Source organism: Procambarus clarkii, chromosome 57, assembly GCF_040958095.1.
Source record: "Procambarus clarkii isolate CNS0578487 chromosome 57, FALCON_Pclarkii_2.0, whole genome shotgun sequence".
Taxonomy (NCBI): Eukaryota; Metazoa; Arthropoda; class Malacostraca; order Decapoda; family Cambaridae; genus Procambarus; species Procambarus clarkii.
The window spans coordinates 16,024,643-16,040,662 of NC_091206.1; the positions used below are offsets into that span (position 1 = coordinate 16,024,643).

At 36.0% G+C, this 16,020-nt stretch overlaps 1 protein-coding gene across 2 annotated transcripts in view; it reads right to left on the reverse strand.

Annotated features, from left to right (window-relative positions):
- Positions 1 to 15,466, reverse strand: part of LOC123745006 (tetratricopeptide repeat protein 17) — a 29,978-nt gene extending 14,512 nt beyond the window's left edge. The window contains exons 1-10 of one of the 2 annotated variants that reach the window (XM_045725253.2): positions 15,310 to 15,466; positions 12,932 to 13,069; positions 12,601 to 12,722; positions 11,279 to 11,390; positions 8,948 to 9,171; positions 7,876 to 8,043; positions 6,786 to 6,905; positions 6,435 to 6,601; positions 2,783 to 3,017; positions 1,414 to 1,554 (exon numbers count right to left, since the gene is read on the reverse strand). In XM_045725253.2, the coding sequence (XP_045581209.2) occupies positions 1,414 to 1,554; positions 2,783 to 3,017; positions 6,435 to 6,601; positions 6,786 to 6,905; positions 7,876 to 8,043; positions 8,948 to 9,171; positions 11,279 to 11,390; positions 12,601 to 12,722; positions 12,932 to 13,069; positions 15,310 to 15,429 (1,547 nt within the window). In that variant the 5' untranslated portion in view covers positions 15,430 to 15,466. Of the gene's footprint in view, positions 1 to 1,413; positions 1,555 to 2,782; positions 3,039 to 6,434; positions 6,602 to 6,785; positions 6,906 to 7,875; positions 8,044 to 8,947; positions 9,172 to 11,278; positions 11,391 to 12,600; positions 12,723 to 12,931; positions 13,070 to 15,309 lie in introns of both variants that reach the window. The other variant, XM_045725252.2, reaches the window with a different exon arrangement.
- Positions 15,467 to 16,020: the final 554 nt, after the last annotated feature.

The following is a 16,020-nucleotide window of genomic DNA, read 5'->3' on the forward strand; positions in this document are numbered from 1 at the left end:
ATAAAATGTATATCAAACTATAAACCAGACAAGGAACTAACATACTACTAGGGGTTCACAAGAGGAATTATGGTAACTAACATGTTAAATCTAACCTAAATCTGCACTGTACTGTATATACATTTTATATATAAAAAAAATAACCATCTGCATACATCAAATTTAACTTTCTCCAATTACTCATGTATATTGTATAACCAAAAATCACACAGCCTTGGTATACACTTATAATAATATCAAACCTAGTTACTTGTTACAGCCTCCGCTTCCTATACAGAAACCTTTCACAGATTTGAACAACACTACCAGCTATTCTTTTCTACTCACCTACCAGTCCTCTCATTCAACTTCTCAACATGTTATTTTATTACTTGGGTCTTTGCGACGTACAGTCACCCTTTCACTACTAAAATTCACCTTACACAACACCAATATGCGATCATACAAACCTCATGTTCCTCTCACTGCTGTTGTACAGTATCACACTCAACTTGACTATCCATCTCAACATATTTGGGTAAATACTGGTTCGGTAACAGGGTTGTTGATTTGTGGAACCAATTGCCGCGTAACGTGGTGGAGGTGGGGTCCCTCGATTGTTTCCAAGCGTGGGTTGGACATGTATATGAGTGGTATTGGGTGGTTATAAATAGGAGCTGCCTCGTATGGGCCAACAGGCCTTCTGCAGTTACTTTCATTCTTATGTACATGGTCAACCATAGTAAAGTTAAAAAAGAAAAAACAGTTTTGTACTTTTTCCATCATTTACACTGTACCATGAATATTTATGTATATTCCTATTTTTAAATACATATTAGTAATACATACTGTAATTATAAATAATAATAATTTGTAATAAAGGATATTAACTCCCTTTAAATGGCATAAATCTGTCAATCTACATTTATTGTTATTTATTCCTAAGTCCATCCATCAGGGTCTATTCCTGCTTTATCATGCAGATCACTCGTTACAATTATTCTATAACTTCTGATTATTATACCAATCTCAGCTAGCTAAGATTTTAGCAATTTTAGCTAGCTAAAAAAGTTTTCATTCTCACCTTTACTCTTTAAAAATGCAATTTCACACAAAAGCACTTTGGATGGCACTAAGTATTTAATTGCCCCATTTTTATTAGCAAGTATACTCCTTTATGCCTCATTTTCTTTCACTCCTGTTCTTATAACATTTTTTCTATACCACTATTCATTTTCATTACTTTTACCTTTGTTACACATACACACACACACACAAGCCTAGCACATCAAACTTTCCATCTGTAAATAAATTTGCCATTTCCAACTACTTCTGCTCCTAAATCATTCCTCTCACATTACATACAGTTAAATACAACATGATATAATTGAATGGATAAGTAGAATGACTAGAAATAGAAGGAGTCATTCTTACGAGAATCCTTTATTTTCAGCTGGAAGAAACACAGATGGAAAGTCGTCCCACTGTGGCAACAATGGGGCTTTCTCACACTGTTCTGCTGTTGGAAACCCCTCGCCTAAAGTCATATCCAGTATACCAGGTGTTCCACCATTCCTAGGAAGAAAACTTATATAAAAAGAACAGAATAGGTATAAACAGGAAATAATTTTGTTTAGTCTGTGTAGAAAGCATCATATTTATAATAGAGATGCATTAAGTGTTATGCACATATATTAACTTATCATTGAACAATACTAGAATGAACCTTTATGATTACTGAACACAAGTTAGTCTCATGGTCGATGGCTCACTTCCCTTGCACCGATTACATAGCATAGTTCAATTTATATATTTGCCTTCATAAAGATTGGCAGATCTGTCTACCTTAGATCAAATATGAGAACTGTTGTGTGAACTTGGCGAATAATATAGAACTTAACTGTTGGATGCCCAGATTTAAAAGTGTTGAGCTGAATACTGTTCATGACACTACTTGTATATACAACCATTCAACTTATAATGGTTTCAGTGGTCATCATTTATGCCTTTTTGTCAATCATGTTTTCTTTAGATACTTTTTAATACCTACAACCACAGCAATTTCTTCAGGTGAAGTGAACTTTCAAATTGTGGTATACAGTACAGTTTATGCTTTTGACAAACAATATCAGTTAGGTAAATTCTGTAATTATAATGGGAATTTTATTTGATTTATGATTTAGCCTACACTATGTATCTTAATCCTTTCAGGATCATTTACATCATTTTCACTAAAATCATTAATCATGGCCAGTCTGAAATACAGCAAGTAACAGTCTGTCAATTCCCAACTTATGTATTCAAGTTATATCAAATGGTGCCCATTTGGTTATAGTTTAGCCCATTATCTAGATGCCACTATGCAGCCCTCTCTATGATGCTTCAATTCATCCTGCTGTATTCATCACACTAATGCCCAGGACTCTCACTGTACACTAGAGAACTGTACACGATGACCACCACTATCCTCTTGTTCTCTATTGTTATCAGGGCTATGATGTCATTCAGGTTTCTTCTTTCTTCTCACTTGTATGCATGTTTTCTTTCCTAGTAGTGTCTTGTATATGGTGCAAATAAATTTTCAGTACAGTATTTGTTTTGTAAAGGAGTTCTTCTGCCATATGCTCCCTTCAATTTTGTGTTTCTCATTCCTGTATTATACATTTACAGCTGTATATATTTTCAATGCATCTTAAAGTGGAAATTTTTATAATAGGTGAAAAATCATGACCTGACCACCTGAATCTGAAGTGGCAGTTAAAAAATATTCTACTGTAAGAATTAGTTCTCTAATATTTCTTACCTATAAGTCTTAGTTGGGTGTAAAGGCATTATCTGTGGGACTTGCGATATTAATAGTGGTTTCCTCTTGAGCACATGTTGCCCAAGCCTGAGGGCCTCAGACTCCACAGTATGTAAGAGGCTCTGAAGGTCCAGAAGCAGCTCCGAGGGAGAGCCCCGCTGCTCCAGCTGGTCTCGCCGCATGTTGCAGCTGAGGAAGGTATGGCCATCCTGCTGGTACTGGAAACAGTCCTGGCCTGGCAGATGGAAGAGGTTATCTGTTAGATGACAGACGAATATGAGTTAGAAATAAGGCTAGCTCAACTATGCATTCAAAAATCAAATACTGTATAACGTATTCAGTATAATAAGAACATGCACTAGTTAATTCTAATCATATCGACAACAAAAATTATTACACTAGAAAATGAGAAACTGTTGGTAACCAAATTCAGGTGGAACTGACACACACACACACACTTCTGCAGATTAAAATTGACATATTATGCCATAAAAGTGCATCTCTATTACTAAGATTAAATATAATGAATCAGTTAAAACCATGGAAAATGCTCTACAGAAAGGTGACAAATTTAGAATTACAAGACAGTAGAAAGTAGACACTGTAGTGAGTTGTGTCAAGACTGTAACTACCATCACAGTTAAACACTTCATGTCTACATGTAAAACAAAATCTAGAAGAAATTTACTAAAAACTGCTAATTAAAAACTCAAAAACAGGAATCAATACGTGAAACTAAACAGACAAATTTTCAATGCATGAAATTATAAATTTTATAGCAGTGTGCGTATCTGGTGTACCTTATACCCTAAGGTAGTGAGTAAAACAAGGAAAATGGAGACACTTGGCACAGTAAGCATCTCAAGATATAATATTCATACCTAAATCAAGCTTGTCTATGCACAAGAGGTGTGCCCATCCTGTAATACGTACATGGCTGAAGCTTCTCTGCCCAGTCTTCAAGTTAAACATGTAAGAGCATCACAGTTAACTGTGAATAGTTATGCACTCAACAAAATTTAATAACATTCATTATCTGTTTGGTGGACTAGATATCTGAGGATACATCAATTGAAAAGCAAGGAATTTAACAGGTATATACAGCACTACAATATGGGATACAAGCACTAATAGATAACTGAGAATATGCACTCTCTGCATGGTAAGAAACTTGAAGATGTGAGTCAGATCACCAAGTGCAAAAGAGTGAGATGTGACTGTAGTCAAACATAAAACAACCAGATTAAGATGGCTGTTTGGACATGCATTAGGCTGAGATTACTCAGCTATTATAAACAGATTTATTGGTGTTAGATAAAGGCTTGTTATATTGGCATAAATATCAGGAATTTTTAAATGGGTTTCTTGACTGTCCAAGCAAGGTAATGCTTTAATATACTAACTAATAATTCAATACAATTTGACTAGTTTCTAATATTCTGAACCCATCTCATAACTTTCGGCGATTGTGAGCTGTACAACTATTACGTGTTCACATCTTTCAGGAATTACGAGCTGGCATTATTTTTACATTTAAGCAAGGCTTCCCATCTCTAACCGATTTCCAGTGACTAGCCAAATACACCTAAAAAAAAATACTATACAATCTGCATCACTGGATATACTAAACTAAAAACATGCCAATAACTCTTCAAAAATATTAAAATAACACGATGAAATGTGAAAGTTATCTAAAAAGAAAGTTAAAAATCAAATTAGAATTGCTTCTTTTTGCATGACTGTATATGTAATTTGCAGCGTGTGCCAGAAGAACATTTTGATTAATCATTGAATATAAAGGTTTATAAGTTATTTAATTTGTTTTTTTAGGTGGATGAATGGTTCTTAAACCATATAGACTGACAGAGGGGTAAACACCTAAAATACTGCATTTTAGGTAACAAAAAGATGTGGGCCAAACACTGTTGCCATGAGAACCCAAGGGCTGATCTCCAGCTACAAAAACCTAATTATTATACAGTACGGTATCTCCAATACACCAGTTTGAGTTAGGGAAACACTATTTGTCAAATATTGATACTGTTCTTAAAAGATTCCCCCATTTTGCACCCGCAAGATAACGTAAGCTTTTAAGGGTTGATAGATGTTAATCTTCTTGTTTGAGGAGCTGTTCACTTGAGACAGTTAAGCAAGTCCCAGCTGTGTCTGGGGTACAAGTGACAGGATGAACAACCCAGCGGGTTTTCTTCCTATTGGGGAGTGTTGTACATGCTGCTATGGCGGCATGTCCACTCTCAAGATGAGTGGCGCTGCCCAATAAACTCACCCCTCGAGGCAAAATTTAAAAAAAAAAAACATGCTACCTTGCACATCAACATCAGATCTCAATGTTAAGTAGTTGCAAAGAAATGAGCTGCTTATCACAGGGGTGGATGATGTTGGTGTCCAGCTAAGGCAGGAGGTTGGTAACCAAAAGTGGGTCATGAGCAGATCAACATGTCATATTTGTCAACGTTATTGTAGTCTTAAGATTTGAAAACATTCATTGCTTAACGGGGTTATGTAGATTCTTTATATGGAGAGGTGTTCTTCCTCTCCTTACTCACATTCACTGCTTATTTCCTAAATTACTTTACACATGAAGACTAAATCTACACATTAAAACGAGATAATAAAATTTTGGTGCTTTAGGCATTGTGTAATTTGCAAATGAGGAATATGGCAATCAGAAATAATTCATTTTGATTTAATTTTGTCAGCGACAGGCAGCCTGTGAATGTATGTACGTCAGGCCTATATCGAGGTCCTCAAGACTGAACTACTGATCCTCCCCAGGATGCAACTTTACAACACTTGGACAACTCCCTGGCACCTTGTTTCTTGTTCAAACAAACAAGGAACACATTATCTGAGGGTTTATGGTACAGGTACGATTGCAAAATGTCATTTGCCGAGTTACATTTTCATTATTTCTAGGCCAAAGGAACCTATCCAGGCTATCTCACCTTAATTAATAAATTTAAAATGTGAGAAATAATATACTTATTATCATTAGAATCATAAAAATACTGAATATCTATACAGTATGTGATTCTCGGCAATAATGAGTTAGTGGGCAAGTGGCTGATCGGCTATCAAAGGCCATGACCACCAAGTACTGGCTCTCACCATGTTATATCAATCCATCCATACTACTTTATTATAAATATACCATTTTCTAATGCCAGGAGCAATAACTAACCAATTTTGCATCATACATAATAATGAGGGAGTGTTTTCTTTGTGCAGCACAGAATTGTCACATGTCATCTATAATGTAATGCTTTCAAATTTTCCAAAGACATATTAATATTTCAGCTTCTCCTTAAATAAAGATAAAGATGGGATAAATATTAAGTTTAATGACACTAAAATTATAAATAACAAGTGTTATGAGACATATTTTGTCATATGTATTTAAGGTGCGGCAGAAGGGCTGCCACCCACCACACAACAAGACTCTGCCTCTCATCATTTCTAAGTTATCATATATCAATTCATGCCACATGTGCTGTGTTTCCAATAATGTAATATTTTTATTTATTTATTCCACTGTGAATGTAAATTAACTTCATAAAAGGCCAGTAACCAGCAACCGTAGCCTATTTATAACTTTCATGGACTCTGAGCTGACATTACTATTTCCCCTTACCTCTCCCATCAGTGCTCTCTCTGATTTTTTGTTCTTCATACTCCAACCTTGATTCCAGTTTCATCTCTGGTGTGGCTTGCTCTAATAAGAGCTTTTGTTGGAGGGATAACCATTCCTCATGGCGTTTTTGATAATCTCTGAGTTCTCCTAAAGTACGTTGAAGTGATCTGTGTTGAATAAAAACTTGGCATAACAATTCAAAATTTTAAATACTGTACATCAAAACAAAATATGAAATGCACAAAATAAAAAATATTTCAGCCACTCACATACCCTAAAATACTACTAATAAATAACAAGGGTTGCAATAATATTTGTAAATTAAAACCATTTTCAAGTAAAATTACTTACTGATGCTGATTTTCTAAAGCTGCTTCAAGCTTAGAATGACAAAGAACTGCATGTTTTCTGCGTCGTAAACTTTGGTCACCTGGTGACATGTACAGTGCATTCTCAAAACATAGCACAGACCTGGAAAAAATAAGCTCATTTCTGATCACAAAATTTAACTACTACCCTAAATAAAGTTTTGAGACCATCAACAACAGGATCATGCACAATGTTGGTCGACATAGTGGACCAGCACAACAGCAAGGCATTTGTGAATACAATCCAGCTTCACAGGCTCTGTAAAAGTCTCAAATCATATAAACTAAAATGCCTCCTAAAGCTGTGCTTAGCATCAGAGAGATCACAAGTACTGATTTCACTTATGGTTAGTTGGCCCACCCAGACTATCCCTAATCACTAGAGGAAAAGGCAGGTCTACGGCTAATAATACAAGCTGACCAAAAGGATGACCTATCCCCCCAGGTAACTGCATGTGCAACCTCACACAATAGGAAGGACACTCCCTAATGCTAGCTGTGAATGGTGGAAGAACCCAGACAGCCTCATTGCAAAAGAACAGAAACAAGAGAGGATGAAAATGCCCAAGAGCCCAGCAAAGCAGCAGCCAAGGAGAGCTAACACACGAGTTCATACAACCAATAAAAAGAAGCTGAACACAAACCTGCACCACAGAGCAAACACGCACCGACAGAAAAATCCCAACGAGCAGACACAAAATCCCCACTTTGTTCAGAAGACTAAGTCTTACCTAGTCTTACACCAGCTGCAAGGCTGGTGTAACCCAAAATGAAATGTGTTGAAAAGATCTTTGGTGTGCTGGACTGATGGTGCACATTGTCTACCAACCCTGAGTGCATGATCCTCTATATAAAATATATATATACATATATATAACATGGAAACTGCATTGGAGGGGACCTAAAAATCCCCTTTAATGTGATGCGTGTGCTTTTCTCCGAGGCTATGGGTCCCCTTCCATTGTTAGGGGCAACATCTCTAACAAGAATCAAATAAAAAATACCTGGGGGTATCAAAAGCAGTGTAAATAAATTTGTAACAAAGAGAATGGGTGCCAGAATTTCAGACTTACACATTATAGAAGGCAAGTGTAGCATAAACATTTCCAAGGGTGATATGTGCTACTGGAGAGTGACGGTAATGGTCTATTGCAGCATGAAGAACCAGCACTGCTTCATCTGACCGCCGAGCACGATGCAAAATATTCCCCAGATGAACTTTTGCAATGTAACGGTAATTTCTGCAAGACAAATGTTTAACTACTGAAGAAATAGTGCATCCTGGATTTATTATTTTGTTGTGAATTTATAAAGAAATGAACGGAAGCCATTCTGTACCATAAATGTAAGGCTTAGAACCAATTAAGATTAAAAGTTGAACAGTGTGCTGAGAACTACAATGGCTGTAAATACATTCTTAAAAATAACAAAAAAAATTAATTATTCTTACAAAAGGAATAAATAAATAAGATTTTATCATCATGAACAATGCCTGGCAGTATGTGTGTATTATGTAAGACTAATATTTCCAAAACGATACAATATCAAGTTGCATGATACTATGCATATTAACTCAAAACCTAAAAAAGTACTGAGTGAAATCAAAAGCCTCTTTCTGAGTAGCACCTCTGTAACCACTCCCCCCCCAGACCTTAAACCTATGACCATAGTAGGAATGAGTCCTCGTGCCAGGCAATGAATGATCTTTATGCCCCTCCCCCACCCCCCAAGGAACCAAGTACCTTTTCAAAACTGTCCTAACCCCCTTCCAGGGATGGAGTGCTCAGAGGATAGCATTTGGTCAGTCCGACCTTATTTATATGGCACCATTCTTCAATTGCGATGCTTTTACAGCGGATGCCTTCCATCATGATTGTAAGCAGTTACTTCACATTTCCCCATAGTCCATATGTTTTTTTTGTCTTTCAGAATCTAGAAAGCTTTGTGGGAAGAGGTTTTTACTAGTTTCCCTGTGGAAACTAGAATTGAAACTTAAATTTTTAGAATTTTTTCTTTCATAATTAATAAAAAAAGAGCAGTCTTTGAAATTTAGAATGAAAATTCTTCTGGCCCAGTGCTTGAGGAATTGAACCACACAATACTAATCATATTATGGAATTCTAAACGATCTGACTGTGATCTTACCGTGGTGCAAAATGCAGAGCTCTCCGCACACATTCCACTGCTTGAAATGGATCAGCTTTCACTCTCCAGTATTGTGTAGCTAAAGTGTAAAGGACCCAAGAAGAATTGTTAGTGGTGAGAGCTGTAGCAACACGATGGCCCCACACTGACACGTCTGCCTCACCCCCAACAGTAGAGAGCTCCTCCTCCACACTTGTTGTAAGATTGTCCCGGAAACGGACACCCTGATGAGGATTGCAAATTGGGAGGACTCTTTTTATTTTATAAAACTGAATGTCAGACAAAGTGGAACAAAACTACACACATATTTAGATCTTCATTATAAATTATAAATTGTGTTGCTACGCTAAATGACGTCTGTACAGGGAGCGGGGGTACAGTAAGTCAGACAATGGAATGATGCACAAGCGTAAATTATTTTGTTTTGTCTTCTTGTTGTTGATGGCAAATGTTTAGGTAAACCTAGCTTATCTTGAAAGCAATTTTTATCTATAAGGAAGAGTTAAAATGTATCAAAGTTTGTTAGATGATGTAATAGGTGAGAATGTAAAAGGTCAATGGTACTATACTGGAAGAATTTGACAACCAGCAGAATAATCTAATAATAACATGAAATATATTTCTTATTACATTCTACTACCTGTTTGATAAGTGTCTAATAAAACTATCTTAAGTCCTTTACATCAAGGTTTACACTATTCATCTGCAAATTTTGGAGGTCTCCCTACTTTAAATGACAAATCTACTACAAGGAGCCAATTTATGTAAATACAGTACTTCAAATGAAACAGAACCTTCAAAGCATTAAAATGATTTGAAGGTTTGAAGCTTTGTAAAAAAAAAAAAAGATGTTAAGTAAAAGGCCATTTCAAATTACTTTTACTAACAACCCACACTGGGGAAAATTTCCTGTTAACCAACAATCCTGAACAAGGGCATGTTGGACCAAAATAACACTAATTGGCTTCCATCTCATTTACTAAGCCAGTATTCATTATTTATAAATGTAATCTTTCACCATAGAGGATCAGTGGTGTAGACAGTATTATATGTAATACAGAGAGCCAGAAACTAGCTGCATTAAATAAATGTAGATCATGGGGACTACACGACTTGACTTTTAACATGTAAAGTACTGTAGTCACCTACATCTTGCCGGTCACCAGTGTCCAGCCACCAGTGCACAAACAACACATATAATACCAGTACCGGCACTATTGTATAGAATGAAATCCCAAAAAGCCAAGAAATCCTCAAATATACTCTAATAACATACTGAAACATGAAAGGTCTCAAAAATGAAATATAAAAAAATATTAGAAATATCAACTTTTCCACGCGTGTATGCTTCTTAGGAAAATAGTAAGAAGAAATCTTGGAAATCAAATTTAAGGGATAATATAAACACCAAACTCTCAAATCTGAAAATAATGGAAGTGACAATATTTTAGTCCCAGACCATTATCACACAAATTGAAAATGGTCTATATTTTCAGATTTGTGGCTTGAGTGTCCAAATTTCCATCCATGTTGCTGTGAATTACATTCTGGAAGGGACTGTATATTATTAAATTTGTTCCATTTTGTTTTTAAATGAATGTATAGTCCTTAAGGCAGATAACTAGACAAGAGTATTATGTATAATAAAAGATGCGGCCAAAATACCAGAGCCGCAAAAACTAAAATGTCAGTATCCAGCCACCTAAACAACATGTAATATACGTAAATCAACTTAAAACACCACTAACACATGCCATCACTCCATGTTACCTTGCACATTAATATCAGACCTTGACGCTCGGTGATTCCCGAGAAACAAGCAGCCAAATTTGGGGATGTCGATACCAGTGCCCATCTAAGCATGCCGTGACCCAGCTGACCTCAGCATAACCAACAAGCAAGGACAAGTCAGAAAAACAAGTATTGTAGTTTGTTTAAAATGGCTTGCTCTTGGTGGGTGGCTACTCTGACCAGACAAGCAATGAGCAGGTTTGATCCTTCACTTCGAGGTCACCTGGGACACCAACGTACTAATTTGATTGGGCTTTTGAGTCTTTCTGAAAGTATCTCATGATGTATATTCAAGACTAGACAGAGCTTTTCTCTAAGTGTCTCCCCACAAACTTATATGACCCTGCAGGGATGTCTGAAAAGATCCATAGAACCAATGCCTGAAAGTCATCATGCCTTACCGATCATAAAACCTTTCTATTGTTCAGCAGAATCTTGTCTTAGGGAGCAATCGAATGCAACAGTTAAAAAATGTACATAGAATATAAATCAACTAGGTTTGTGTATAAATATATTTACACAATATTGTGCATGAATTACCTGGAGGTGTTCATAAGCAAACATAGAGAAGGGAAGATCATATGCACTGATGCAATCTGGTTCCTGCAGAAAGTCTGACACACCAGGGGATGGACCAAGATGATCATCCAACCTGATGAAATTTAATATTTTTAATACTATGAACTATTTTTACCTTTGTTGTCATCTTCTAGAAACTTTCCCATTCTCCAAGCAAGCATACAGTATATATTTCATCTTACTTATAACTGTCATTACCAATATTTTAACATTTGCACTGTTTTCTCATTAATACCTGGGAATAATGTTTTCAGGTTAATTATAGCAAATAGGGCTTGGAATTTTCTGACCACTTCCTACCATTCCCAATACAGTACAAGATACCAATTTCACTTCTCTATCATTTGATGACACTGGCATATTAAAATAGAGTACAGTACTGTAGAGCTGAAACATCAAACTTAAAAATGACAATTTATAAATACTGTACCAGGTAACATTTAGCTCTTAGGAGTTTTTTCCACATCAAAAGTTTACGACACAAGTCAAATACTGTATACAAGGATACAGGGAATGTGAGAAGTGTGTTTGAGGATTAAGGAAACGTAGTTAAAATGAGGTACAGTATAGAGGTTTGCAGAGCAATTCTCTGACAAAATGATTAGTTTAACTTTATATAACACTAGCTTAGTTAGAGAGGGGGCAGTGCCAAGTTGAAAATGTCCTGACTGTATTCAATGGCATGTTAGATGCTTCCAGCCTCCATACTCTTTCTCTATAATCATGATCGTGGTGTTACACATACAGTTGCACAAACATACTTGTGTTTCCAGACATCATTTCTAGGACAAATGCACACAGTATTGGTTATGTTAGTGCTGGCTCTAGGATCACAGATCAATATACCTAGTCACTCAAAAGTCTTACAAAGCAGCTCCAGACCGACCTATCTACTCGTCCCCAATATAAACATTTAACAGATTGATCACAAACGTTTTTCTTTATCTTAATAAACAAATGAATAGCTGACCTTTCTTTCTGTCACATTGCTTTATACGTGAGTAAATATTATGCCATATTTTTGAAGGGAAGTGTTCTCAGCAATAAGATTCTAATTAGAAGTGATTCAGAAACATTTCACCATTATTGGTACTGGAAGCATTTCTCAATCATTACCTTACACAAAAAGTTTGTTACTGTACAGTAGCAAATTTTATAAGATACAGTAATTTTCATTTAATAACCAGATAGCTTCCAATAAATTACTGACAACATTAAAAATATATGTGCACATATGGCTTAGTAATTATTAGCTCATACTAACCCATTACTTCAATACAAACCTTATGCCAGCACTCTCCATGTTTACTCCAGTGCTAGCATAGAGATCAAATTCTGTTAGTGGCCGACCCGCAAGCACACAGTCTGAGTCTGTACGATATATTCTTTCTTCTAACTGTGTATCCTAGAAGAATAGATGTTATAAAAATTGTTGAGTAATATTTCAAAGTACTGTATTATTATTATTATTTTATGGAAACTAAAAACCAGTTAATCATTTACAAACAATGTACAACACGCACACCTTTTTTAGCACTAAGGAGAAGAACATTGTTCCATTGTATATATAGAGATGTATTCCATGTGATGTCAAATTTCTTGAGCATAACTTACTTTATCTTCATTACGATCTATTTGTGACTTCTGGGACACAAGATCTCTCTTCAGGGACTCAACTTGCATGGCCCTCTGCTCCTGCTGAGCCAAGGCTAAAAAATCATAGGGGCGCCTCAACTGGAAGATTGAATCCATCTGCAAAAAACATATACCAGACATAAAATGGATATATATAATCAAATAAACAATTAGTTCACAAATAATTATAATTTGTATTATACCATACTATATACCCCTTTATAACACTAAGAATTAAGGGATGTATTACAATTTTCCTCTATATATCTTGTGATGTATGCATTTTTCTGAGCAAGGCCTCATTCTCTGCTCCACTGAGCTATATTCATGGGTCCACAGTGATCACTGCTAGCATGTTAGGCCCAGTGTGAATTTGAGATTCACCGAGACACAGTATTTTCAAATGGTCTTTTCCCAGAGTTCAGGGACAGGAAGCACAGTGGAGAGCAAACCTTAATACAAAGAGAAAACTGTTCACTCTGATACCAAACACCATACAAAATTGCACATCACCCACTCTGAACAAATATAGTGACTACTAAGATAACTAATTATTGTTCTGAAATTATATACCTAGCAACAACCCCTTACACCAACCACCAGGTGACAGCACTAGCTAACACAACCAGATCAGAGATGGCAACCTTTACTTAGTGCCTGATGTTCACTTTGCAAAGCATGCCCCTCTACTGAAGCAGATTCAGTTGACTAGTTACTTCTTGAGACTTAAGCCTATGTGCAGTGAGTTAGTTTTATGTATAGTGTTCATGTCACACTGTGGTACCCAGTAGTTTTGTATATCACTAAACTTTCCTATCTGCTTCAACTAGGTTTCAGGTTCACTTCCCAAACGCTGACTGAGGGGCCAACGGGTCAATATTTTAATGGATAATTGACATGTTCTTGGTATTTTTGTGATTTTGTTCTATACATTGATGCAGGTGATACTGAATTTTTCTGCACTGGTGACTGCATACTGGTAACTTTACAGCTACCAGCAACATTATCCACTCCAAGTAGTTCTTTGGAAGCTGTGACTTCTAGAAACCTGGGACTTGGTTGGTTTTGATTCCCAGATGCTGGTCTTACCTACTTGCCAAGATTTTGGTACTGTGAATACTAAATTGGTTTTGCACACTGTTTGAGAGATCTATATGAACTCCACAAGAGGACAGAAGACTGGCAAATACTTTTCAATATAGAAAAACGCAAGACCAAGCATGTGGCCCATAACAATGAGCATCACAACTACCATAACAACAACATTACCGTGTAGCAGATTGAGTTAGAAAATGACCTTGGGTCAGAACCCACCAATCACTGAAAGTTGCACATCAAGTAGGAGCTGAAGTTAAAAAAAAAAAAAAGTTAACTCAACCTTTGACTAAGAAAAAGAAAAGTAATTATTCACCGTTATTCAACTCTAGAGTGCCCCCGCTAGGATTATTGTACCCAAGCACGGAGACCTCACCTTCAGAAAGACATATCCGATTTAGGGAACATTCAACACCAGGCAACAAAAATTAATTCCTGAACTAATTCACCTCTCATGCCAGGAACAGTTGAGGGCCACAGAGCTAATAACACTAAACCCAGACATAACAGAGCAGATCTCATCAAAACTTTTTAAAATACTAAACAATTTAATTATACAGGTGGGGGGGATATTGATCCATACCACTTCTTCAAAAGGTCAGATGTAACACAAACAAGGAACAACAGTTTCAGGCTGGACAATCCACAATATAGGACAGAAAACAATAAATGTTTTTTCACCTACAGGGTTATAAGCCATTGGAACCTTCAACCAACCAAATCTGTAAATGTCACAACACTGCTGAATTTCAAAATCCAGCTCAATAAAATCATCAGGATAAATGGTGGACCTTTGACAAACCACCAGCTTCCTGTCCACGTTGAGGCCACTAGAGAGAGAGAGAGAGTGGCCCTCGGGTAGTCGGGTATAAGCCCCAAAAATGAAAATTTAATTTGGTATATGGCGCATTAGACCAATCAAGTTTTTCTGTCTACATCTGTACCATTACTATACAACCTTTGTTGAATAGGGTTAATACAGGGCTTCAAGAGTCTACTGCATATGCTATGTTTTTAATATGCCTAACAAAAATCAGAACAAATTTAGTTTTTTACATATGCTGTGTATGTCAACCTATCAATGCAAATAAACTGAATGCTATAAACTAAATTGTATGTGCAATTATCTAAATTATTGAAAGTAAATCAACTTCATTAAATTTTTCATATAATTAAAAAGTATTTAACCGATAAAATTTGATTGGGTTGGGACTTCACCCGATTAATAAAAATGAATTACAACATTCCTTACGAAAACTTACCTGAGCTTGTATTTTACCATCTTCAGTGACCACCCAGTGGGTGGTACAATAAGCTTTTAAAATTAGTAGAGTGTAAATGCCCAAAAATAAACATCGAATACTAAATCTTCGTTGCTCCATCGCGGCCTCGGAACTGAATGAGTTGTTCTGGCAAAAGTTCCTTATCAATTTCTCAACGTTTTCTATTTTTACTAAATAATACAAATTTACTAATTATTAATTCTCGATGCATCAAATCTTGTTAGTATGACCGTTTCAAAATAAGTCACAGAGCACTGCATATTTTATACCAATAAAACTTATTAGAGGAAGATTGTAAACAATCATTCCTAGAGCGCTGATTGGCTGAGGGCGGTATTGACGCCGTCCTATAATTTGATTTCTGCAAATGAAATTTATCTGAGGGATCACTGACATATATTGGTCTCGACGAAAGAAAGGATTAGTAGAAATTCTAAGAGAGAATCAAATAGTTTCCGACTTTCATATTATTTCACCTGTCAGCTAATGATATTAGGTGAACATGCTTGTGCTTTAATTTTATTTAGTAGCCCCTCATATATAATATGGTATTAGTAGTAGAAGTAGTACATTGTACTACCTAGGCTTTTAATCAAAACAAAATGCATAAATTCATTCAAAATGATCTGCTACCAGAAATTTTAGCCAAATATCCCCAGTTTGCTAACTGTAGGTAGTAACTAAGTGATT